This window comes from Aspergillus flavus, chromosome 6 (assembly GCF_009017415.1).
Source record: "Aspergillus flavus chromosome 6, complete sequence".
Taxonomy (NCBI): domain Eukaryota; kingdom Fungi; phylum Ascomycota; class Eurotiomycetes; order Eurotiales; family Aspergillaceae; genus Aspergillus; species Aspergillus flavus.
Genome location: NC_092410.1, coordinates 1,973,599 through 1,994,537, shown reverse-complemented (window position 1 = coordinate 1,994,537; position 20,939 = coordinate 1,973,599). Strand labels below are relative to the sequence as shown.

The window sequence follows — 20,939 nt, the reverse complement described above, 5'->3', positions numbered from 1 at the left end:
ACAGGAAATCGTCCAGAACTAGGTACCTGGTAGGTACTAATGGGTTGGACCACCTTATTGGGATGACAATCCGCAGGTAGTCCAATAGAATGTTTCAAAATATATAGCTAGGCTAAGACCAAACGGAATGAGGCGGCCTTATTCCCAGTCACAGATCCATAAAGATAGGAATGCAAAGCCTGAACCTGGAATACATGAGATGCAACAGGAGAGATCATTCTCGGAGAGTGGAATGAGCGAAATGATACGAAGAAAGACGGTGGTACTTAAGAGAAATTGGAATTTGCTTTTCTGCTTTTTTTCCCCTGCTTTTGCTTCCCATTCATCAGAAATAGAGTATAGTACGGAAAGATGAGGTAACAACCGCGCCAGGTACCATTCTTTGATCACCAATGATCTTCAGTACCACAATCCCATTTGTACCATCTTTAAGCCTTTTCCTATGCATATCAACGCGTCTGCTTTTGTCCAACTATGTCTCTCCTGCGCTCAATTAACCCTTCGCCTCGCCTCGCCTCGCCTCGTCTCCTTCTTTTCTTGCCGCACCTATAATTCAAAAAGTGAAAGATACCCGAGGGAACAATGGACGCCAATCGTAAGAACCTGAGCCATGTATAGGATCCAAACCGTAAGGGAGCCTAAGACTTCGTGAAACTTTTGTTCGTCGTATACAAAAGAGGAATAGAAAAGGCCGGTGCCGAGAACTGAAACACGGGGGCGTAATATATGCAAAGGAAGATACATGGGAGTAGAAAGAAATCAAGACCGTAGTCGGCAAGCCCTAATACAAAAACGAAAAAAGGAAACAGACTCCCAAAAATGGGATCGATAAATTTCGAACCGCACAGCTGCTTATGCGACAGCGGTAGTAGGAGCAGCAGGCGCAACAGGGGCAGCCTCTGTGCTAGTCTCGGCGGCGGCGGCGGCGGCGGCGGCGCCGGTAGCAGGGGCAGCCGGAGTAGCAGCGGTGGTAGACTCAGCAGGCTGCTGGGTAGCGGCCTCGTTGTTGGGGCAGTCCCGGGAGATGTGACCAGCCTGGGCACACTTGTAGCAGACCTTGCCAGCAGAGCTCAAGGGGCCACCATTGGGGGCGGTGCAGTCACGAGAGATGTGGCCCTAGGAAAAGTTAAAATCCATTATTCGAACTAACACAGTGGGCTACATGTTATACTCACAAGCTTGCCGCAAGCGTAGCACTTCATAGCCTGAGCCTGACAGTCACGGGCGAAGTGGTTAGGGCCACCGCACTTATAGCAAGTGGCAGCGCGAGGATAACCACCGTATCCGCCACGGAAGCCACCGTTATATCCACCACGAGGGGCACCGACACCGCGGCCAGCGCCAGAAGCAGGAGCCGGGCAGTTGCGCTGGAACGAAATCAGTCAACCTCTATCTGACGACACCTCCAGCATGAGAAACATACAGCAAGGTGGCCTGGCTGGCTGCAGTTGTAGCAACGGCCATTCGCGCCATTGAGACGCAGAGTGGGACAGTCGGCCTGAACGTGGCCTAAGCCCTGGCAGTTGTAGCATTGCTTGGCTAGAAAATACATGTCAACCTCCTTATTCTTTCATTCTTGTCAACTGGGAATCCTTACTCTCGGTAGTACGAGGACGGGGGCAGCTGCTGGACTCATGGCCTATCGATGCATTAGGTTTCGGTACTAGGAAAGTAGTACGCATGGTACCTTACCAGGTTGCTTGCCTTATGAAGAATGACATATTAGCGAACTATATTCAGAAATTACAAGCAAATAGAATCACTTACAGTTGTAGCAGAGACGCTCAGACGAAGAGCACACCTCTACCAGCCCGTTAGCGAAGTCCGGCAGATTGATAGTCCTCGACTAGGGTAACCAACCGGCATAGTGGCCAATATTGCCACACTTGTAGCACGCACGGCGAGAAAGCAACATCTTGTCGGTATACTAGCTAGCCAGAAACACTATTGTCAGTCGCTATGCCCAAGTATCATTCGTCTTGTAACTCGGTTCGTAGAGGATATCTTCTTGCATGGTCTGTGGAACGAGCGCCGCGGAATTCAATGGCCGGTAAGCCAGCGATGTAAATATGGCAGATGCTTGCTCTCGCAGTCTTTTTGAACCATTTTAAACCGTCCGAAAACCGACAAATATAGGAAAGGGGGAATATGTGCGCATGTGAAGCACACCAAGAAAGGTTGAGAAAGTCGAACGGCGCTTGTGCGCCCTCCAGTACAGCAAAGATGCCAAAAGTCACGAGAGGTTTCCGAGAACTTTGGAGAGACTCACTCTTCCTAAAACCAACAGCAAACTTCAAATCTCCTTGTCAAATATGCTGAATTTGACCGTCAACTTGAGAACCTTGGAGGAGGAGCAACACTTCCAACAGCCCACTCTCGACACTGGAAAAAAGTGGGCTGACAAAGAAAAAGCGACTAAAAAAAAAAAAAAAGTACCACACAGAACTTACAACACAGCAGCTCTCCAAACGTAACCCTCGCAGCACTCCAACAATCCCTCCGAACCACAGGGAAGAACAGGAAATATCTTAGAAAATTCTCGTAACCCACAGAAGAGTAAAAATTCAGTCAAGCGATGAAGCCGAGACAGGAAAAGGCAGACAATGTTTTAGTTTCTTACACTAAGGGTTACTTTCGATTACAGAACGCTAGAAAAGACAAGGAAAAAAAGAGAAAAAACTTAACTCCCGGGCTTTCCCGTATTGCGTATAGTTGTTACAGTATTACCGTCGACATCCCCGGATTCCGTATCGGTTGGCACGGGCCTGAGGCACACGTTCCCGAGGGATTGACAATTTGACATTCTCTAGTGCTCCCTTGCGTTTCCAATACCACACCCCATCGTGAACCCTGACGTGTGAACTCTGAAGCCCTGACGGTCACGGGGACCAGTGTAGTTTTCCGAACTGGGATAAGCGCCTGATTTTGTGCAGTGTGTGGTCCTTTGTCCCTCAATATTTTTAGTTCTCCATTTTCCCTTCATGTTCTGGCATACGTACCAATGTCATTGGAACCCACCTTCTACTGCTCTTCAAAGGCTTAGCCATCTGTCAGCCATACCTAAAGCAGTTAAGACATTCTCAAGCACCTTCTGCAACAACTGATCATATTAGACAGTAGAGTACACTTACGCGGCGGTACTCGACTGGACTAACCAAACAGCTTTTGACATATGGAATACCCTCCGAATGCATGGACATGGACAACGTTGCTTGTTGCACTGTGACATGGTTGTAGTCAGTTTCCCCGTTCAGCAGACCCTCGCTTTCCTTGCACATCCGTGGTGTTTAAAGGCTACGCAGGGCAAGAGATGCTACTACATACATTTATAGCACTTGAGGAAAGATCCCGCACGTAGCAGAGACTCGCGGTAACATGGAATTTTCATCTTGGTCAGCCCCTGCGGACCACTCAGGTTCCTCCCTATCTGAAGAGTGTGTTAAGGTTTGAGTGCTGATTCCATGGTTGACGGCTATGAATTATACGTAGCGTCTGCGCTTACCAAGTGATTAAAACCTACCTGAGTCAAGCATACAGTGTATCATATTAGACTTGCATGGAGCATATTTAAATCGCCTAAGACACATATATAGAGATACATATATATATCTCCCAGACCATCTTTTGATTTACTATCCCACAGTGACAGTGTATAACTTGGCTGGTAATGACTTTCAAGATATTTAACCGTGTTCTTGACGGCAATAAAATATTAAATCATCAATCAGCACCATTACGACGTTCCCGCAGCGTCTTCCATGCTCATAATCCATACGTACGGAAGCCGAACACTCAGTTCTTTAGTTATATTGTGCCTCTTCCAGAATATATTTGCTCTCTCGGGCATGTTCAGTTTGTTCCTCAGACTACACAGACTGCCTCTACTAGCTATGTTAGTTTCACTCCTACGGCAGGGAGTGATGCTGCCACCCCCGAGACTTCAGATGTGGAAACAGTTCACCCAACCAGATGAGCGTTCCCGAAGGTGAATAGATACAGGCATGATTCCATTGTTAGATTGTTTGGCCTTGAATATGACTAATTGGGGTGCTTACCGTGCCTGAGCTAGTGGAACGGTGGGAAAGGGTTGGTCAGTTTTCACCTAATAAATGGATACGTTAAGTTGGAGAGATGGACAGTGTCTTTGCACGTTTACTACACTTCTTTATCCGCTCACTCGTTCACTCGTCAATGAGATTCTCTTTATGGCTCAGGTGCTGCTAAGCGACCATTTCATTCATATATTAATGTGCCATGCAATGCATATGGTAATAGAATCAAACAGTAGTCATCAAGATGTTTACTCTTCCTTCTCAATCACAGCAGGGGCCTTAATCTCACGGCCCTTGAGGAACTCAAGCCCCTCACCACCCTGTTCAAATTATGTTAGTATAGATCCTCGGATGAACATACAACTTGTTCGTTCTCGAACGGCAATAAGGACGGCGAACTCACATAGCTGATCAGCGGGGAGACCTCAACTCCGACGGCCTCGCCTTCGGTGACAACAACACCGCCGGCTTTCTCAATCCAGCGCTGTCCCTGGTTCATGATGTCGCGCTTACTAGTGTCAGGGTCATCCTCACCTGTGCCCCTGGCATTCTTCAACGGCGAGAACTCATCCTCGCGGCGTACCTCGATGGATGCGAACTTCTCCAGAGGAGTCAACGGGAAGACGTCGAAGACGAACTGCTCCAACTTGATACCGTTGGGCTTCTCAGGCTTGAAGCTCTCGCCAGTCTCGGTGTTCACGCAAGGAATTTTCTTACGAGCAACGTGATGAGGCAGCTTGTGGGACCAAGTCTCGATGGACTCAAAGAAGCGGAAGGAATAGTAGTGGTTGACAATGTTGGCGGCACGGAACTTCAGCACGTCAGGCTGCTTGGGGTCCTTAGCCTCGGCCGTCTCCTTGTCGATTTCGGAGTACTCGACCACATCAGGCTTGCCGTTCTTCTGAAGGATCAAGCCGACCGACTCGGTAGCATTGCGCTTACGGACCACCTTGGTAGCAATATCGACCTTCTTGGAAGCGGCGAAACCAATGAAGACGGGGTCGGCAACCTTGACTAGGCAGTTATCGACGCAGTAAGTGTGAATGTGTTCAATACCACGCTTCCGCATGTCTTCACGCACACCAGAGGTAATGAGGGCTTGGTAGATTCCGCCATTTCCATCAGGGGCAACAGCAGCCTAGACATAGTTGTCAGGACACTGGATTGGTCTCCACCAAAGGGAGTATTCATACCTTAGACTTGGTCTCCAGCAAAATCTTACCCTCATTGGAAATGCAGGGCAGGACACCCTGTTCGAAGATGACGACGTTCTTCTTGTCCAGTCCAAAATACTTGTGCTGCTCGAAGAACTCCTCCGTGGGCTTGCGGGTAGGCCCGCTGGTCATGACATACCAAGGGATAATGGCTTCCTTGCCGGAAGTTCCTTGTGCCAAGAGCTGGAGCTTGGCAATACGCTCTGCCTGAATCTGGAAGAGGGACTTCTGACTGGGTAGACCAATATCGAAGCAGCCCTTGGGTGCTGAGCTTCCCAAGCGGGTACCCTGTCCACCAGCCATCAAGACCACGGCAACCTTGTTCTCCGACACCGCCTGGAGACCTTCATCGTACCACCGCTGAATGTCCTTCGGGTCGGAGTCCATTATAGAGGCAGTAGCCACTTCAGGGAGGGGTTCGAGGGTAACGGGACCATCCTGAGTTTTGGCGGGGTTCAGGACCTTGTCGGCCAGTTCATTGATCCGGTTAGGGTCGAAGTTGCTCAGCTGATGGAAGAGCTGAGCCTTCTCGACCTGGTTTAATTGATCGACGAATTTGAAGACATGTCCCTGCCCGGCATCGGTATACTTCTGTTGTAGTTGATGGAACTCTTCAGGGGAAGGCTGACGAGGAGTGTTGTCGGAATGACCATGGAGCAGGTTGGATACGGTTTCCTTAATAGCTGCCGCCATGGTGTTGAACTTGAGTGTAAGTGGATTCGGAGGGAAATGTGCAGAGTTTGTTCAAAGGCAAGAGAGATGTGGATGTGTGGGGGAAGAGAATGAGGGAAAGCGAGAACTAGAGTCCGGGAGGGGTTTTTGGGAATGAATGGCGGGGTGCAACTGAAGCTCTGGGATGAAGGGTCTTTTAAAGCAACAACTACAACTTAATCTAGTACTAAGGAGTGTGTTGTCAAGCCACGGGCTGACCGCTAGGAATAGTCTACCTCACTAATGATTTATTTTTATTCCACTATTATTTTTAGTCAGGAGTAACAGACAGAGAGGTGCTCCATACCTGATAGTAGTACTTACTCCTACTAGCCTAGTGCTCCATCGCAACCACAATTTTCCCATATTACTATTTGAGGGTATGCGCCTATAATTAGCGATCAGCAAGTGAGTTTCCAAGTCTCGACGGGAGATCGGACTGGCCAACCACGCCTCACGGTACGGTCGAAGGCGGAGCTCTCGTGGGCCACCATCGATGTGAAGCCGTGGGGCCACAAGTTTCATCAGGGGGTTTCGGTTGGTCAGTGGGATCGAGGGAGTCTCCATGATGACTATTGCCCATATTTATTGAGTTACGTAGGTATGCTTGGTTTGTTTTACATGGAATACAACAAACATTAGGAATATGAAGAACACATCAACGACGCCTCCTTTCCCGGTAACGTTCATCATCCCGGCGTCGCTCACGGTGGTTGTAGCGACCACGATCCTTATCGCGATATTCTCCTCGTGCTGGGCTTCGACTGTGAGACCGGTCGCCGGGTCGTCTTCGATAAGGATCTCGATAGGAGTCTCGCCGAGGACTTCGACTAGCCCGTCGGTCACGATTGGAACTCCGTTGTGGACTCCGGCTGTATGACCGCCTGCGAGGAGCCTTGTCGCCCTTGTCAAACACCAGGGTATAATCGTTCTCCTTTTCACGAGCGTTATCAGACGCCCTATACTGGCGCTTCTTCTCAAGACTTGCTACGCCGCCAAATCCGCCCCGCTGGCCACTGCGCTTGGAGATAGTAGCGTTTCTCCAGCTTTCTGACAGTTTCGACACCTGCATGACTCATCAGCAACGCTAGGTAGTAAACTAGAATCGTAGAACTGACACTTTGAGAGAAATCCACATGGATACGATGATCATCAATTAGCACGCCCTGCATCTTGAAGTAGGCTTGTTCGCAATCTTTCTGATTCTCAAACTCGATAAAAGCGTACTGCAAGCTGTCACCTGTTCGTTTGTCTCGAATGACTTCGCATGATAAGATTGTACCAAACCGGCTGAAGATCAAATGAAGATCCTCGTCTACTATCCGTCAGTGTATGGCTCTCTACAGACATGAGAGAACATTTAGGGGGACGGCGAACTCATACCTTGAGTGACAGGATTCAACTTGCAGACAAACAAGACATTCTCTGGCGGCTTAACCTCCGCAAATGGGAGATCACCAACCATTTCAAGGGTCAGCGCCTGTGCTCTTGCTTCGCGCTCTCGCCGTAATTTCTCCATAGATTCCTCATCCATATTATCATCGAGCTCCTCATCATCAGCTATTCTCACAGTAGCTAGCTGCGCCTTCGACGGCAAAGGGCTCTCAGCTGGAGCCACCAGGCCCGGGGGATCGTCGAATGGGTCATCAAGAATAACCGTATGTCGAATACGGATGTCCTTGAGCGGCCGACCCCGGTCGTCTATGAAGGCTTCGTTTACTTTCTCAAGGACATCGAATCCCTCCACAACCTTGCCAAAGATCACCGCTTTGCCATCCAGGTAATCAAGATTCTCTCCCAATGTGACGATGAACTGGCTCGCAGCGATGCGCTGATCGGGGTCATGCGGCGACGGAACTGTTGCCATGCTCACTGTTCCTCTTTCATCGTGCTTCAACTTTGGCGGGGGCTCGAGCGAAAACGTCCTCTTCGGCGGACCTTCTAGGAGGCCCCATATCGACGAACCGCCATCGCTTTCTGAGGAATCAGGTCCGAGGGGATCGCCGGTTTGAAAAGTAAAGTTTTTTTGGACACTATGGACGGGCGAAAAATTGTAGTACTTGACTTTGCATAGCTTCAGGAAGCTATAGCGGAAGAAAATGGATAGCTTAGTTTCGGTTCAGCTACTCGACATCATACACGCGCAAGATACACAAAAGCCAAACTAACGCGTGAGAAGCAAGGGTACTTACTTTTCGCACGCTTTAGGACACTCGTCGACTAGTAAGTCAATGACAATGTCACCAAGGGAGGTCTCCAGCAGGACGCTCATGGCGCTCTGGTGGTCACACGTGAAGCGGGGATGATGATCGGCCGTGCGTTAGAAAAGGATACAAGGGGAAAGAAAAGAAGGGACCAAATATTAGAAATGGACAGAAGAAACCAGAATAAGAAAGGGGCCAGCGCAGCAGTAAGGGATTAAGCTATTGATCGGAAGCTTGACGGGGTGGAGAGAGAGATGATATGGCTGAAGAACTGACGGCAGTATCTTTTAGTCTACAGATTAAAGGCGGAAAAGTTAAGGTGCGGAGCCGCTGCCACCAAACAGAAGCCAATTTGATCCGTCGATCCCCAGCTAGTTACTTGGTACTTTGGTATAGGTAGAGCCATGACCACATCTAGTCGGCTGACCCCTACCCCGATGGACACTATTCCTTTCTACTTCTATTTTCGAGGAGCTTCCACCTCTCGAATCGTTGAACCGGCACCCCTTCGTGTAACTAGAACTCACTTCTCAATCCAACGGCAGGCCTTCCAGGAGACCCGTTCGATGCGAAATCGGGCGCGCAAGGTGGACATGCTCAAAGGTTGGCCAAGATTGGTGAGCTGTTATTTATCATGACAAATGATCCGTTTGGTCGGTTCTTCTCTTGTGAGATGCGCTTCGATACTTGGAGGACAAAGCTCAACTGACTCCCGTATGCTCTTCCGTGGAGTGGAAAACGTTTATGATGTAAAACATTTTTGGTACACTTGTTAAGGTACTACTGACTGTTCACTTGTTTCTCAAGTTCCACAGCAGAAGCGTTGAATATAACGGTCTACTGCAGCTCTACCATTTCACACCGATCAGCAACTACAGAGAAAAGGGAATACACGTGGTCGATCTTGTTCTCTTCTTTCCTGTCGTACCCTTTTCGGCCTCGCAACCCGTCTCAGTTGTTCTTTCCTTAATAATAATCTATTTTTTCTTTTCTTTTCTTTTTGTACCCCTAGGCAATCATTAGCTCCAGCGCTAACATATGTCAAGCACGTTTCACTGGTTCCTGGCACCTGGTGGCTGGTCTGTTTGTCAATATGGGTCCATCTCCGACCAAACATCTTCAGAAGAAAGAAAGGATGTCTGCAGATTGCTTCAATTCTTTTCTTTTAAATGGCTTATTTAGTCTCTTCATTTTCTCTTCGTTACGTCAGCGAACCTTGGTTCGACGTGATTGTGATCCTCAATTATAGACAAGGAGCTCGTTAGGTTCTTTTGTCTGCTTGACTGGGTCTACAAACAAAACCAATCTCACCAGGGAGCCTTGTTAGCGTATACGCAGGCAAATGTAAATCTGCTATGTCAGGTACATCACACCCCTGGCCTTTGTACATGACAGAGCTTTCCTGTCCAAGATTCCTGGCATTTCGTTGAATTGGTTGATAGTACAGTATCAATCTCACGTACTTTGCCTCATTAAAATGGTATTCCCATGTCTTTCTCTGCTCACTACTTTCTTCGGCTTTGTTCAATACTATTCATTGGGGATGACATTAGATGATTGGAGAGCAATAGCCACGCAGCCGATGCACAGATGCAGATCCAGCCCAGTGACCTGGACACAGGTTTCAAGTCGGTCCATTTATGTCAGGGCTTCATTCGGGCTCAGTCTTGGCTACTAAGCCACATTTGCTTTCGTTGGGACTGGCATGATCTAATCGCGCCGAAGCATCGCCATCGGTCCTATGGCTAGGATGTGCCAGCCCAGAGTTTTCCGAGACACCAGCGCAATGCTCTTGCGCTAGGTCGTCTGCGAGGACCTCTTTTGTGTTATCAGCAGTTCACCACTCATTTGTCGAAGCAAAAGCTGGGTTTCCGAAGACTTTCATGGCCGTCACCAGCTGCCTACTCTTCTCTAGATTATAGACGGCGTGTCAAAAGTACCAAGATGTATGTTTGACGTTGAAGACGGCAGGAAGCCCAGCCATAGGTCCCTAACACCGCCATTTAATGAAGGCAAACAACCTCCATACTCGTCTCGGCCAACCCATGGGGGTGCAGTTTTGCAAGACGACTTTTACAAACGGAATCGACTGCTGTCCGCTCATTCACAAATGTATGTGTTGGGGTCGGCTCCGGTCCTCGCTTTGCTTTAGGGTCCATTTATGAAGAGAAATGTACCCATTTGAAGATGGCCGTGGTTAGGGAGAAAAGCTGTGGAGCCCTGGTCGTGGCTATTGGCCCAGCAAAGCTCAGAAAGGTTTCCGACCCTCTCAGCCTGACTCGTTATGGCGACTATCAGGTCATGTCCACCCGTGCAACGTTACTTTGTGAAACAGAACCTCTTAAAACGCCGGGAAATTCTGTCTGTTGTCTGTCTGGCTGACCTTCTATCAGGGTGCGTCTAGGGACCCGGCCGACTTGACGTCTGACTTGGATAAAGTAGACGGGACTCTGCATAGTGCAACGAGGAAGTCAGGTATCAACTTAACCACTTTCTCGAGCCAGCAAGAGAGGTAGCAGCCCTTTCTGGCTTTTCAGCTCTTCCGAATCTGGTTACGATCCGTCAAAAATTATACATTTAACGGACCAACAGAAGAGAAAAAGATATTCTTTTTTTGAAAAAATAAATACTGACAAAAGGGCAATCAGAAAATTAAGCCTGACACATTGACTTAAAACTGCATCGCTTCCGACTGAATCCCCCTCACCCTGCCCCGGTCCCTTTTCCAATGCGCAAAGATCGGCGGAACATGTTGGCCGCTATCATTCCTGGTTCATTGACCTTTGATGCTTTCGGCAACCACTGATTATATTTGAATTTTCTGTATTTATTTTGACTTTATGTACGTCTCAGAACCGGAGCCAATGCGTTTCCTTCGCCGCTGATACTCGAAGTAATGGCACGTTCTTTCTACACCCCGGAGGACGAGGTCGGTTTCGACCCGCAAACTCAACAAGATGTACTTTCGTTATCACATTCAACGCAGGCTAGCAGCCAGCAGGTAGTTATGGACAGAATTATTGGACCTAATACTCCGATTCCGGAAGGAGAGAAGAGTCGAAACGCCACTAGACGAAGGATCCCCGTAGCAGTGAGTTCCCTTTGCCCAAGGAAAGGGATAAAGAAGCTTACATCCGCAGTGCAATAGATGTAGAAAAAGAAAGATCAAGTGCAGCGGTGATATTGGCGACGGCCAAGGGTGTTCAAATTGTCGGTCTTCGGGAAATACGCACTGCCAGTTCTTAAGGGTCAGTCCTCTTCACCAATTACTGGATTCCCCTTCGATAAGCTAAGATACAGCTAAGGTCAATTCATCAATGTTGCAGACAAAAGCCACTGGATGGCCGTATTCCTTTATGAACGGTACACTGCCTTCAGCTCACCAAAGGCAGGGCGCGTACATATCTTCAGTGGCCACAAGACAAGAGTTGTTGTCAGCGAATCCTTCCAATTTCCGCATTACTTCTCTCTCACGTTCACCAGCCTTTGACATAGGCTCGACCGAACCTCAACAATCCTATAGTCGACCAAGCTTTGGTCAGGATCATATGGCCAATAATGATGAAGAGCCCTCGACTGTTTACGGTTCACAGCCTGCAGCCTACGGGGTGCCCACGACACTACCCCAAGGAGCCCTAGGAGACTACTATGGAGTCCCATGGTCAAAGACAGGTCATTCTGGCCTTAACGTTACTAGGGGAGGGCTTTTGCCGGATCATGAAGCGGAGGGCACGTTTCACCACCCTGATTACGCTTATATGATGTCGGCGCCGGGAACCCAAGCTACCGATACGACCTTTGTGCCCTCGATGGTTGCTCTATCATCCGAAGGACAAGGGGCAGACCGGACACTTCCCACCCCCAGTGGGCGAAACCAGCTTCAATTGGGTCTTTCAGTACTTCCAACATCGTCCGATGCCATCTCCGGGCTTCCTCAACAGGACTGCAGGGTTGGACACCCCTGGACACCTAAAGCTATCATTACTGCCAACAACGCCCGGTCGATGAAGCAGTATACCCCCGAACCTTTCAACACCGGCTCTCGAAACCGTGCAAAACCACCTCCGTCGAACGCGCAGGAGATGGTGCTTGGGTATTTACCAATGACGTCGGCTAGTGCTTCGTCACCGTTGATGCCCTCCTGTGGCACGTTCACTCGATTTAACCCGGCGAATCCTGGCGAAGAGCTGCAGAGAAACGAGGAAGCCCCGATGCGAAGGCCGATATTTACTGAGAGTGCTCGCTTTTCTCTTATGGAGGATAGCTCCAACATTTACGGTTACTGCAGCTCTGAGAGGAGAAAAGGACCCAAACCAGGCACTTCCGGGATGCTGATGAACGGACTTCCTTACACGCGGCCTCCCGAGCAGCTCCAAAGCACCCCCTCCTCTTTAGCTTTCAGCTTGCCGGTAGCGGAGGGCCTTTCAGGTCCCGGGGCAACCACAGAAGCACATCGGACGCAAGCTTTGAGTAACCCGGGGGGCTTCTATTCCGAGGCGTGCTAAGCGGCTGTGCATGTTACTGCAGCGTAAGCGCTCTGACCCTGAGAGTTGAACAGCACACTTTTGCACGGTGTTTTGGTAAAGTTTCATTTCGTTTGTCTTTCCTATTTGTCATTACGCTGTCTGACAGCCAAGAATTGGTGCAAATATTCATCTGTTTGTACTCTTACCATTCCCCTTGATTCTCTTCCTGGCCCTCCGATAGTTCTGGGTTATTCCAAATACTTCTCCTGCTTGTACACCCTTCAATATCTTCTCTTTCACCCGGTCTGTGCTAGCCAATGACAATCAGCACTGTTTCATCTTTCCCCCTCAATTTTTCAGTTTCATTTCCTTTTTCCCTTCCGGATCTCGGTCCTGGGAACCCAAAAGTTACACTAATATCGGGGTAGGCAAGGACTGTCGGGTCGGGTATCTTTGTAACTTCCTTAGCTTCTTTCTTCCGCTCTATTCTTTATGTGAACCATAATGTGTATGAGGTCTAGGCTAGGCCACGGTGGGAGGCATTTTCGAGTGAACGGTGGCTTGTTTGAAATCCGTTTGATGCTTGTGTTCGTTTGGCGGTTCTATCTCTGCTGGACCTTTCTTTTCCTGGTCGAGCTTCCTGTGCATGTAACCTGCATGCCTCCAACTGCAGCCCTGGAACCCGTAAACGGCTATCAGTTACAAATATTTAATATCGATACACAAACTATCAATAGCCTCTCTTTGATCCTACAGTCATCACTAGTCCAAAAATTCAAGAATAGATCCGATTATACGGACCAGATCAATGTCGCCTGTAAACAGAAACTTAAAACTCAAGGAATATTAGAAATAATATAATACCCCCAAACCTCCGCTATGTTCCGCAAGGCTATTTTCTCTTATCCCTATCTAAGTAAGAGAAAACCCAAACAAGGCTGAACTTAGTTATTGTCTCTACACCAATCGTTCCCAGCCCTGTGTCCCCCTCTTTGTCTACCTAATCTGTTTCCCATTTACACTCGGTACGACGTATGTACATACGCTGTGGACTAAGAGTAGAAAGAAATCGTTTGTATAGACAGTAAGTACATTTTCACCAGGCGACAAAAGAAAAAAGGAAAGATAGTATAATGTTTCAGAACAGGAAAAACGAAAGACATGAAAAAGAAGAAAAAAGGGTTCATCTACTCGGAGCCGACTCGGCCTTTTACAATATCTCTACATCCATGAATGAGCTAGGGAGGATTTATCCCATTCAGTGGTCTCCGAGAGACAGTTCCTACTAGTTGACAGACATGGGTTGAGATCGGGGGTCCTGTGTTACACGACGGCATCTATGGGGCTTGAGAATGCCGTGATTCTGTTGGGAAGGTTTCATATTGGGGGTGGCGGGGGGTAAGGAACTGGGGAGAGTTGGGAGTTGGAGTAGATAAAACTCCCCGTTAACGAACAAGAGATAATCAGGGAGAGATATCGCCAACACTAGCCCCGAGTAAGCTACGCATCGAGAACCAGAACTACCACCAAGGTTGCTAAGGGGGGGAAAGCGATGCAGGTTATAGACAAGAGCCCCATGGATGCCTGACATCTCACAAGCCTCTTTGCCTGGGAAACTTGGTTGGAGAGGAAAAGTGATATCCCATGCATCGACAGGTGTAAAAGCCCCAAAAAAGGAAAAACAAGAACAAACCCTTGTATAGTAAAAGCACCGATGTAAATAATGTGTAAATCCCAGAGTTATAAAAGTAAAAAAGAAACATTTTTCATCCACCAGCCCGGAAACAAAATAAAGTAGAAAAGATGAGATATAAGAATCCAGAACCCCCAAATCTCAAATTTGATATTTTTTTTGTTTCTTTTGATTGTGATTGTTGCGGTTGCCCCCTGTCATCGTCATGGCATGATAACTATATTTGCATAAGCATAGCATACATAGCTTTGGTATGGTATGGTGTATCGCATATGCGAATGCGAATCGCTCAATCACCACCACAGGGTTATCATCAATAGCTTTAGCACTAGCCCCTGGCCGCAACCAACAATCCTTCCCATCCGATCCATATCCATCAGAATTCGACAGGTCGAGGGCGCGCTTAGTTCTTGGACTTCTTGGGGCCCTTGGTCTTGGCGGTACCACGGAACTTCTTGGAGCGGTTCTTGCGCTGCTTGCCTGTATTCCGGAAAAAAAATCACACATCAGCCCATGCCTTGTTTCGATACCCAGATATACCATATCCAGAAGGGAAGGAAATGCATACGCTGCTGTCTGCTGGGCTTCTCGATCTTCTCGGCAGCACCGATACGGACGAGACGGTAGTGAGGCTCGAACTTCTTCAGGGCCTCCTGGGAGTCGTAGACGAGGGCGAAGCCAGTGCTCTTGCCACCACCGTATTGCGTACGGAAGCCGAAGACGGAGACCTGGTCCTTGTTGGCCTTGTACAGGTCGGCGAGCTTGCCGCGGAGCTCATCCTTGGAGACGTTGGCGCGGTTGGGGTGGAGGACGTCACTGCAAATCATATTAGAGATCATGTTCAAATTATCGTTCTTCTTGTCCTGCAAATATTGAAAGCTCCGATCCATCACTGCCGGTCCTCCTCTTTTTAAAGATTATAGAACCCCCATAATCAATATCTCCCCGGAAAATTAACATCTCCAGAAGAACCCCCTCTTGATCCAAAACCTCTCACGCCGAAAAAAATTCGTCTGCCCAAGAACAAATGACCCATCCCAAGTCGGCCTCGGAAGCAAGATTGTGGACAGCGGACAGAGGGAAAAAAGAGGGAGCTTACACGACCATCTGCTTACGAGCAAGCAGGGGGTTGCGGATGAACTTGCGAGTCCGCAGGGTAACGGGAGTGTCGGCCATTTTTGCGGTAGCAGCGAATGTCTGCGTCGACGAGGACAGGAAGTTGGGGGGGATTGTCGAAGTCGCTGTCGTTGGCGGGCTCGAAGTGGTCGGTCGTCAAATCCCAAAGTGACAATTTTGCTTGTTGTGCATGTGGGCTCGCTAAGGGCGCACTAACCCGTCTTCGGTAGGTCTGTGCACGTGACAGCCTTATCCGCTATCAATCGATCGTCCCCTCATTCGCAACGGAGTATATCTTTTTTTTTTTCTTTCTAGCAGATAGAGTGTTGTTTGAGACTTCCCTAAAAAAAAATGTCTCCAGATAACGATATTCATTCACTAAAGAAGCTCGCAGCTCAGTACGCTCAACAACTCGACCTGACTCATCTCTCTATCCCCAATGCCTCCACCATCGTCCATCCCGACATCCAATGCGCCATCTACGAGCATATGTTTAACGAGGCCGCAGTATGGCCCCTCCCACCAGTGGGCTATCGCACCCGCGTCTTAAAAACGATCATTGCACGGATTGAAGATGGAATAACCGATCCGGAGGAGGATGTACGTCCGATCCTAACCTCCTTGACCTGTACGCAGAACCCATTTCTAGAATTACAGATAATAGTTCCTTTCAATCAAGATATACAACCATTATACATTTCTACCAATTGAACCATCCAAACTTCATAAAATAAACCATTAACAAGTAATCCCTTGATAGGAACTAAATTCCGACCTCATCGAATCCTGGACAAATCTCATCTCCCTCCCCAAACCCTCTCAAATCCAGCAAGCCCAACAATTAACCTACATCAAATACACCGCCCCCACCACCTCTCAAGACCCCCAAACAGTGATCACCTCAGAATCGCGCGGTCTGATCTACTCCTCCGGAACCACCGGCTTCCGCACCTGGGAAGCCTCCCTCCACCTCGGAACATACCTCTCCACACCCACCGGCGCAGCCCATGTAACCGGGAAACGGGTGATCGAGCTCGGCGCGGGAACAGGGTTCGTGTCAATGTATGCGGCGAAGTACCTGCAGCCGCAATTTGTGCTTGCAACGGATCGCGAGGGTACGCTGATCGAGAATATGAAGGATAGCAAAGCGAGAAATGGGTTAGGCGGGCAGTTTGGGGTCGGAGCTTGGGAATGGGGAACGCCGTTGGGGTATCCGACTGAAGATGATACTGAGGGTATAGCAAGGGAAGATCTGTTTTTTGATGTTGCGCTTGGAGCGGATTTGGTACGTTACGTCTTGTTATTCAAGCTATTTGGTGTTCTTCGTTCGACGGGGTTAATGGAAAGTAGACCTATGACACAGACTTACTTCCTCTGCTATTCGCTACCCTTCATGACCTTTTTGATAACTACCGGGTCCAAGAGTTTATTCTCTCGGCTACATTACGGAACCAGAAGACCTTCCAGGCGTTCCTGGACGCTTGTGGTATGTGCTCCCTTCAATAGTCCGGCTTTGGTGCCGGGTTATGGAATTGACTGTTTCGCAGACAACCACCGTTTCAAAGCAGTGTGTTTATCGTTTGAGTCGCCAGTGACGGGAAGCCAGACCGGTTTCTTTCATGAGACTGGGATTCCAATCCGAACCTACCGGGTCACTAGGTAGCTAGTCTCTTCGCAAAAGATTTTGAGTTCGCGAGAAAGAACTTGGCTACGCTTGCGAGTAACTTAGTCTATCAATGGGTCAATGACTAAGAAGCATCCTTAGGATTTTATGGAGATTCTGTTATATACTGTATTGAACCTTCATACACAAGGCACAATATGGAAGGGTAACAGCCTGTAATGATAACGAATGACGGCTGGGGTATCATATAAGCAAAGAGAGACGCCAAGTATATACTCGCTAATCGACTAGGGGGTGCCCATACACAAACATGCAGCTTACCCCCGCCGTAGCATGAAAGCAGATAGTATAATAAAAAATGGGACTGTGTACAGTCGGCCAGGACGCAACTGTCGATACCATTCGTGCCTCACTCCGCCAAAGTCTCCCTCAACAGGCTCTCATCGATCGCCTCCGCGTGAATAGCAAAAGGGGCTCGGGAGTTTGGCCTAAAACCCATGATTGGGCCTTTCTGGTTCACGCCAGGGTACCGATATCGCAGGCCCGGAACTGTATCAGCCTTGGGATTTGGCTTTCTACTCGCAGTGGACGGGGGTGTCGTATCTGACGATGCCTGCGACGCCGACGGTATTGGTTGCTCCTGATGAGGGTTTGCATCGCCAATAGCCGCTGTGGGTGCATTTCCCAAATGTTCTCGCATCCACCCGCCTACGCGGCGGGTGAGGGAAATTTTTCGAGTAGGTGTCCCAGTAGGGTCCGAATGACCACTTGTTGCTGACTCTGTCTCGGATTGCCTACTAGCAGCCATTGAAGCGAGTAGCGTTTGTGAAGACTGGTCAATTTTCGAAGGCTCTCTATTGGCGGTGACTGTGCTCGTTGAGAGAACTGGGTTGGAGAACCGATCGTTACTAGAAAAGATACGGCGCGGGACGCGAGCAGAGAAGGGCCTCGAGACATCCTCCATCCGCGATGGACGTCGACTGGGAGTATGGATGTCCATGCCTGCAACAGAGAACAAGCTCTCATGCGATTGTCTACGCCGCGGGCGATAAGGAGAAGCAAATACATCATCAGGCGCAGGAGAAAAGGCTCTCTCAGATGTGGCGTAATGCACGGAGTCCTCCCGTTCCTCCGGTATGACAGGCTGGTACGCATCCCCAAGACCCTTGTTGAAAACGCCATCATCCAAAGGATCGACCGAAACATCCGTTTCAGGAGATCGAAAACTAGCATCATAGAAGCTGCTTCTTCGTCGACTAACCCTTAATGGCGAAAAGGCTGTGCTGTCGGGGCTAGTAGCTCGCGAGGAATCAAACCCACGCTCTACTCTATCAAATATAGATGATGATCGATATCCGGACTGCGGTGAGCTCGCCATGGACTCAGCTCCAGGAGACTGCGAAGACCAGCGTTGAGAAGCCGAGGGAATCTGTACGGGGGGCTGGGACATCATTGTGGATGCAGAAGAATGAGAAGACTGCGACCGGTGCGTAGGTTTGCGAGCTATTTTGGTACCAGAAGGAGAGTGTACAGTATTTGGATGGCCCCAGGTATGTCTGTTCTTGGAACGTCGGAAAAGCGCGGGCCTCTCCTTTTTAATAGACGGCGTATGATAATGGTGGTGAATGTGGAACTCTTGTGGTGCCCGACGCGGCTCCTTGGACTCAAGTTCCTGACTCAATGTCGGTGCAAGTTGTGGCACTTGCCCATCGCCTTCTGTCATGGGGACCAACTGGTGCGAAATGATCTGATCCCGCAGACACTGCACCTCTTGATTCGAACTCTCTAGCAACTCCCGTAATTCAACGATTCCCAACTGCAAATTGGCATTATCCTGTAATATGTCCCTGACGAAACGGGACACCACGGTTCCGCCGTGGTTCCTGCCCAACTCATGAGTTGCCGCGGCTCCTTTTAGACGTCTAGCAGCGCCATCTAGCTCCCGTTCAACGGTCCGTTTTCGCTCCATACGCTGGACTGCTTCGGCATGGCGTTCGCGTTCCTCCCGTGCCTCCTTCTCAATGCGGTCGATTTGATCATTAAGATCTCTTAAAGTACTTTCCGCCTTCTTCCATCGCTGGACCGCCGACCTTGATTCTTCTTCAGCTGACTCCAGGCTCTCTTGGAGCCTGGTTTGTTCATTCTCCATCTGAACCAATTGGGCGTCAAGGTCAGCTGCACGGGCAGCCGACACCGTGACTTTGCGAAGCTCAGCTTCAGAATTCTCTAGTCTAACTTCAAGGGACTTAGCATGAGAATCTGCATCAGCAACGGCTTTGTTCAGAGCTTCCAGCTGCTCCAATAACCCGCGATTCTCTTCGATTATGCGGGCATTTTCGACCTGCACCTCACGCTTCTCGCGTTCCAGGTTCTCAATACTGGCGAGGAACCGATGACGGTCTTCTTCAGCCTCGGCCATGTATGATTCATGGCGATGGAGCAAAGCCTGTAATGCAAAAGTTAGTGACGACGAGTTCGTTGAAGTGAACGCCGTAGCAGCGTTATCTTGAAAGGCAGCCATGACGGACAACAACACAATGGGAGAGGATGGGAGACCTAGCGGTCGTTAGAGTCGCCATGGGTGACACGAGGTTGACAGGTCCTCTCTCTCCCTTTTTTGCTTTTTCTCAATAATTCCAGCCCGGCGTTATTTCGCAAAGTTGACGAAAGGAGGGTCTAAATTCCAATGGAGGACAAACAATGTGACAGGGGGGAAGTAAAAACAAACTGTGGGGAGCTGAGAGTACGACGATCTATGTACTCTCAAGGAACCCCAAGTATGTACAAGTACAAAGTATGCAGACAGACATCTAGCCAAGAAAACAAGAAAGCAAAGGAACGGGAGCCCGGGCATAAATATAGATGCATCGAAGATAACGGAATGATGACGCAGAGGCCTGATTTCGACCCAAAACGCCGACAAAGGAACGTACCTGACCCAATCGAGCAGCCGTAGCGAGATCCTTTTCCAACCCCTCCAGGGCCACATTATTGTGCTGCAGGAATGCACAGTCATTACGGCCACAGCAGCAGCGTAGAGCCGTCGGAGTGGACGAGGAGTGGGTAGGAATGCATGGAACCTGACTAGCAGGAACCGGGCTATGCGGACGGGATGCCATGGCTGGGATTAGAATGCGAGACGACTGAGTGTGAGTTGGCACCCCTTGGAGTGGCTAGCTAAGCGGAGGCGCCAAATCATCGAGCTGAGCTGTCGACTCCCAGTGGATCTGAGGGGTCAATGAGGGGTGCAAATGAGATCAGTACATCCCCACCATAAAACTCAGTTGAAAAGCCATGTAAAGGAAAACCTCCAATGGCTATTGTTAGTTGACAGTCGTAAACTACGAATGGAAAGGTAACTTGGGACGAGTGAAGTAGTTTGTTTGGCAGGGAGAAAAAAGGCGGAGAAGACTGTCGATAAGGCTTCCATCAGATCGCTGATTGGCTATAAAAAGAGTTACAGTCACACACGGTTTTTTACCCGCAATATTTCAAGAGTTACGCAGAAGATAGTGGGTATCACTCGCCTTATTTACATTACCATTACTTGCAGGTACTATACCGGAGGAACGAAAATAGCAACGGTACCACTTGTAGTAGTTCGTCTCACTTAATGAGACACATGGATGTAAGGAAAAGAGAGAGAAACCACTCATCGCCTCACAGTTGTCATGAAACCACGCAACATGATTCCGACCTACATAAGCATGCTCACAGGCCAGGTTAGTGGCAGGCGATGGACCCGACTAGACCAACTTAGTAGCAAGCCTTCCCAGATCGTCACTGATGTGCAGCCACGGGTGGAGTGACTCTGGTAGAAATCGGAACACGAGATATCACAATTCACCACTCATGGTAA

General features: G+C 49.1%; 7 protein-coding genes across 7 annotated transcripts; 2 read left to right on the top strand and 5 right to left on the bottom strand.

Moving 5' to 3' along the window:
• Positions 1–666: 666 nt before the first annotated feature.
• F9C07_8560 (putative zinc knuckle nucleic acid binding protein) lies at positions 667–2,311 on the bottom strand. Its single transcript, XM_041293897.2, has 8 exons — positions 2,270–2,311; positions 1,861–1,927; positions 1,768–1,803; positions 1,693–1,704; positions 1,598–1,639; positions 1,424–1,539; positions 1,176–1,367; positions 667–1,116 (listed from the first exon to the last, which is right to left on the bottom strand). The coding sequence occupies exons 2-8, from the start codon at positions 1,913–1,915 to the stop codon at positions 853–855; spliced, it is 717 nt and encodes a 238-aa protein (XP_041149141.1). The 5' UTR covers positions 1,916–1,927; positions 2,270–2,311; the 3' UTR covers positions 667–852.
• A 1,989-nt stretch (positions 2,312–4,300) lies between these two features.
• F9C07_8559 (UDP-N-acetylglucosamine pyrophosphorylase) lies at positions 4,301–5,959 on the bottom strand (the record flags this gene model as incomplete). Its single annotated transcript, XM_071511789.1, has 3 exons — positions 4,301–4,372; positions 4,456–5,190; positions 5,246–5,959. 3 exons carry the CDS (start codon positions 5,957–5,959, stop codon positions 4,301–4,303), a joined length of 1,521 nt encoding a protein of 506 aa, XP_071367814.1.
• Positions 5,960–6,635: 676 nt separating this feature from the next.
• F9C07_8558 (putative cyclophilin-type peptidyl-prolyl cis-trans isomerase) lies at positions 6,636–8,249 on the bottom strand (the record flags this gene model as incomplete). The annotated part of the gene is made up of 4 exons (XM_071511788.1): positions 6,636–7,043; positions 7,078–7,292; positions 7,361–8,061; positions 8,170–8,249. 4 exons carry the CDS (start codon positions 8,247–8,249, stop codon positions 6,636–6,638), a joined length of 1,404 nt encoding a protein of 467 aa, XP_071367813.1.
• A 2,828-nt stretch (positions 8,250–11,077) lies between these two features.
• F9C07_2073548 (hemagglutinin protein) lies at positions 11,078–12,686 on the top strand (the record flags this gene model as incomplete). The annotated part of the gene is made up of 3 exons (XM_041286838.2): positions 11,078–11,272; positions 11,322–11,429; positions 11,487–12,686. 3 exons carry the CDS (start codon positions 11,078–11,080, stop codon positions 12,684–12,686), a joined length of 1,503 nt encoding a protein of 500 aa, XP_041149144.2.
• A 2,057-nt stretch (positions 12,687–14,743) lies between these two features.
• F9C07_8556 (40S ribosomal protein eS24) lies at positions 14,744–15,516 on the bottom strand (the record flags this gene model as incomplete). Its single annotated transcript, XM_041293900.1, has 3 exons — positions 14,744–14,820; positions 14,909–15,156; positions 15,440–15,516. 3 exons carry the CDS (start codon positions 15,514–15,516, stop codon positions 14,744–14,746), a joined length of 402 nt encoding a protein of 133 aa, XP_041149145.1.
• F9C07_1764697 (putative methyltransferase-domain-containing protein) lies at positions 15,450–17,304 on the top strand. The gene is made up of 5 exons (XM_041293887.2): positions 15,450–15,604; positions 15,687–16,056; positions 16,217–16,741; positions 16,807–16,942; positions 17,004–17,304. Exons 2-5 carry the CDS (start codon positions 15,808–15,810, stop codon positions 17,117–17,119), a joined length of 1,026 nt encoding a protein of 341 aa, XP_041149146.1. The 5' UTR covers positions 15,450–15,604; positions 15,687–15,807; the 3' UTR covers positions 17,120–17,304.
• Positions 17,305–17,489: 185 nt separating this feature from the next.
• On the bottom strand, positions 17,490–20,199 carry F9C07_2074052 (uncharacterized protein; the record flags this gene model as incomplete). Its single annotated transcript, XM_071508794.1, has 2 exons — positions 17,490–19,526; positions 20,014–20,199. The coding sequence occupies 2 exons, from the start codon at positions 20,197–20,199 to the stop codon at positions 17,490–17,492; spliced, it is 2,223 nt and encodes a 740-aa protein (XP_071367812.1).
• Positions 20,200–20,939: the final 740 nt, after the last annotated feature.

Coding starts and splice junctions, on each gene's coding strand:
- F9C07_1764697 (XM_041293887.2), top strand. CDS start 15,808: ATGTCTCCAGATAACGATATTCATTCACTAAAGAAGCTCGCAGCTCAG. Junction 16,742..16,806: donor TTGCGCTTGGAGCGGATTTG/GTACGTTACGTC, acceptor AATGGAAAGTAG/ACCTATGACACAGACTTACT. Junction 16,943..17,003: donor GGCGTTCCTGGACGCTTGTG/GTATGTGCTCCC, acceptor ACTGTTTCGCAG/ACAACCACCGTTTCAAAGCA.
- F9C07_8560 (XM_041293897.2), bottom strand. CDS start 1,915: ATGTTGCTTTCTCGCCGTGCGTGCTACAAGTGTGGCAATATTGGCCAC. Junction 1,368..1,423: donor GCCAGCCAGGCCACCTTGCT/GTATGTTTCTCA, acceptor ATTTCGTTCCAG/CGCAACTGCCCGGCTCCTGC. Junction 1,117..1,175: donor GCTACGCTTGCGGCAAGCTT/GTGAGTATAACA, acceptor AACTTTTCCTAG/GGCCACATCTCTCGTGACTG.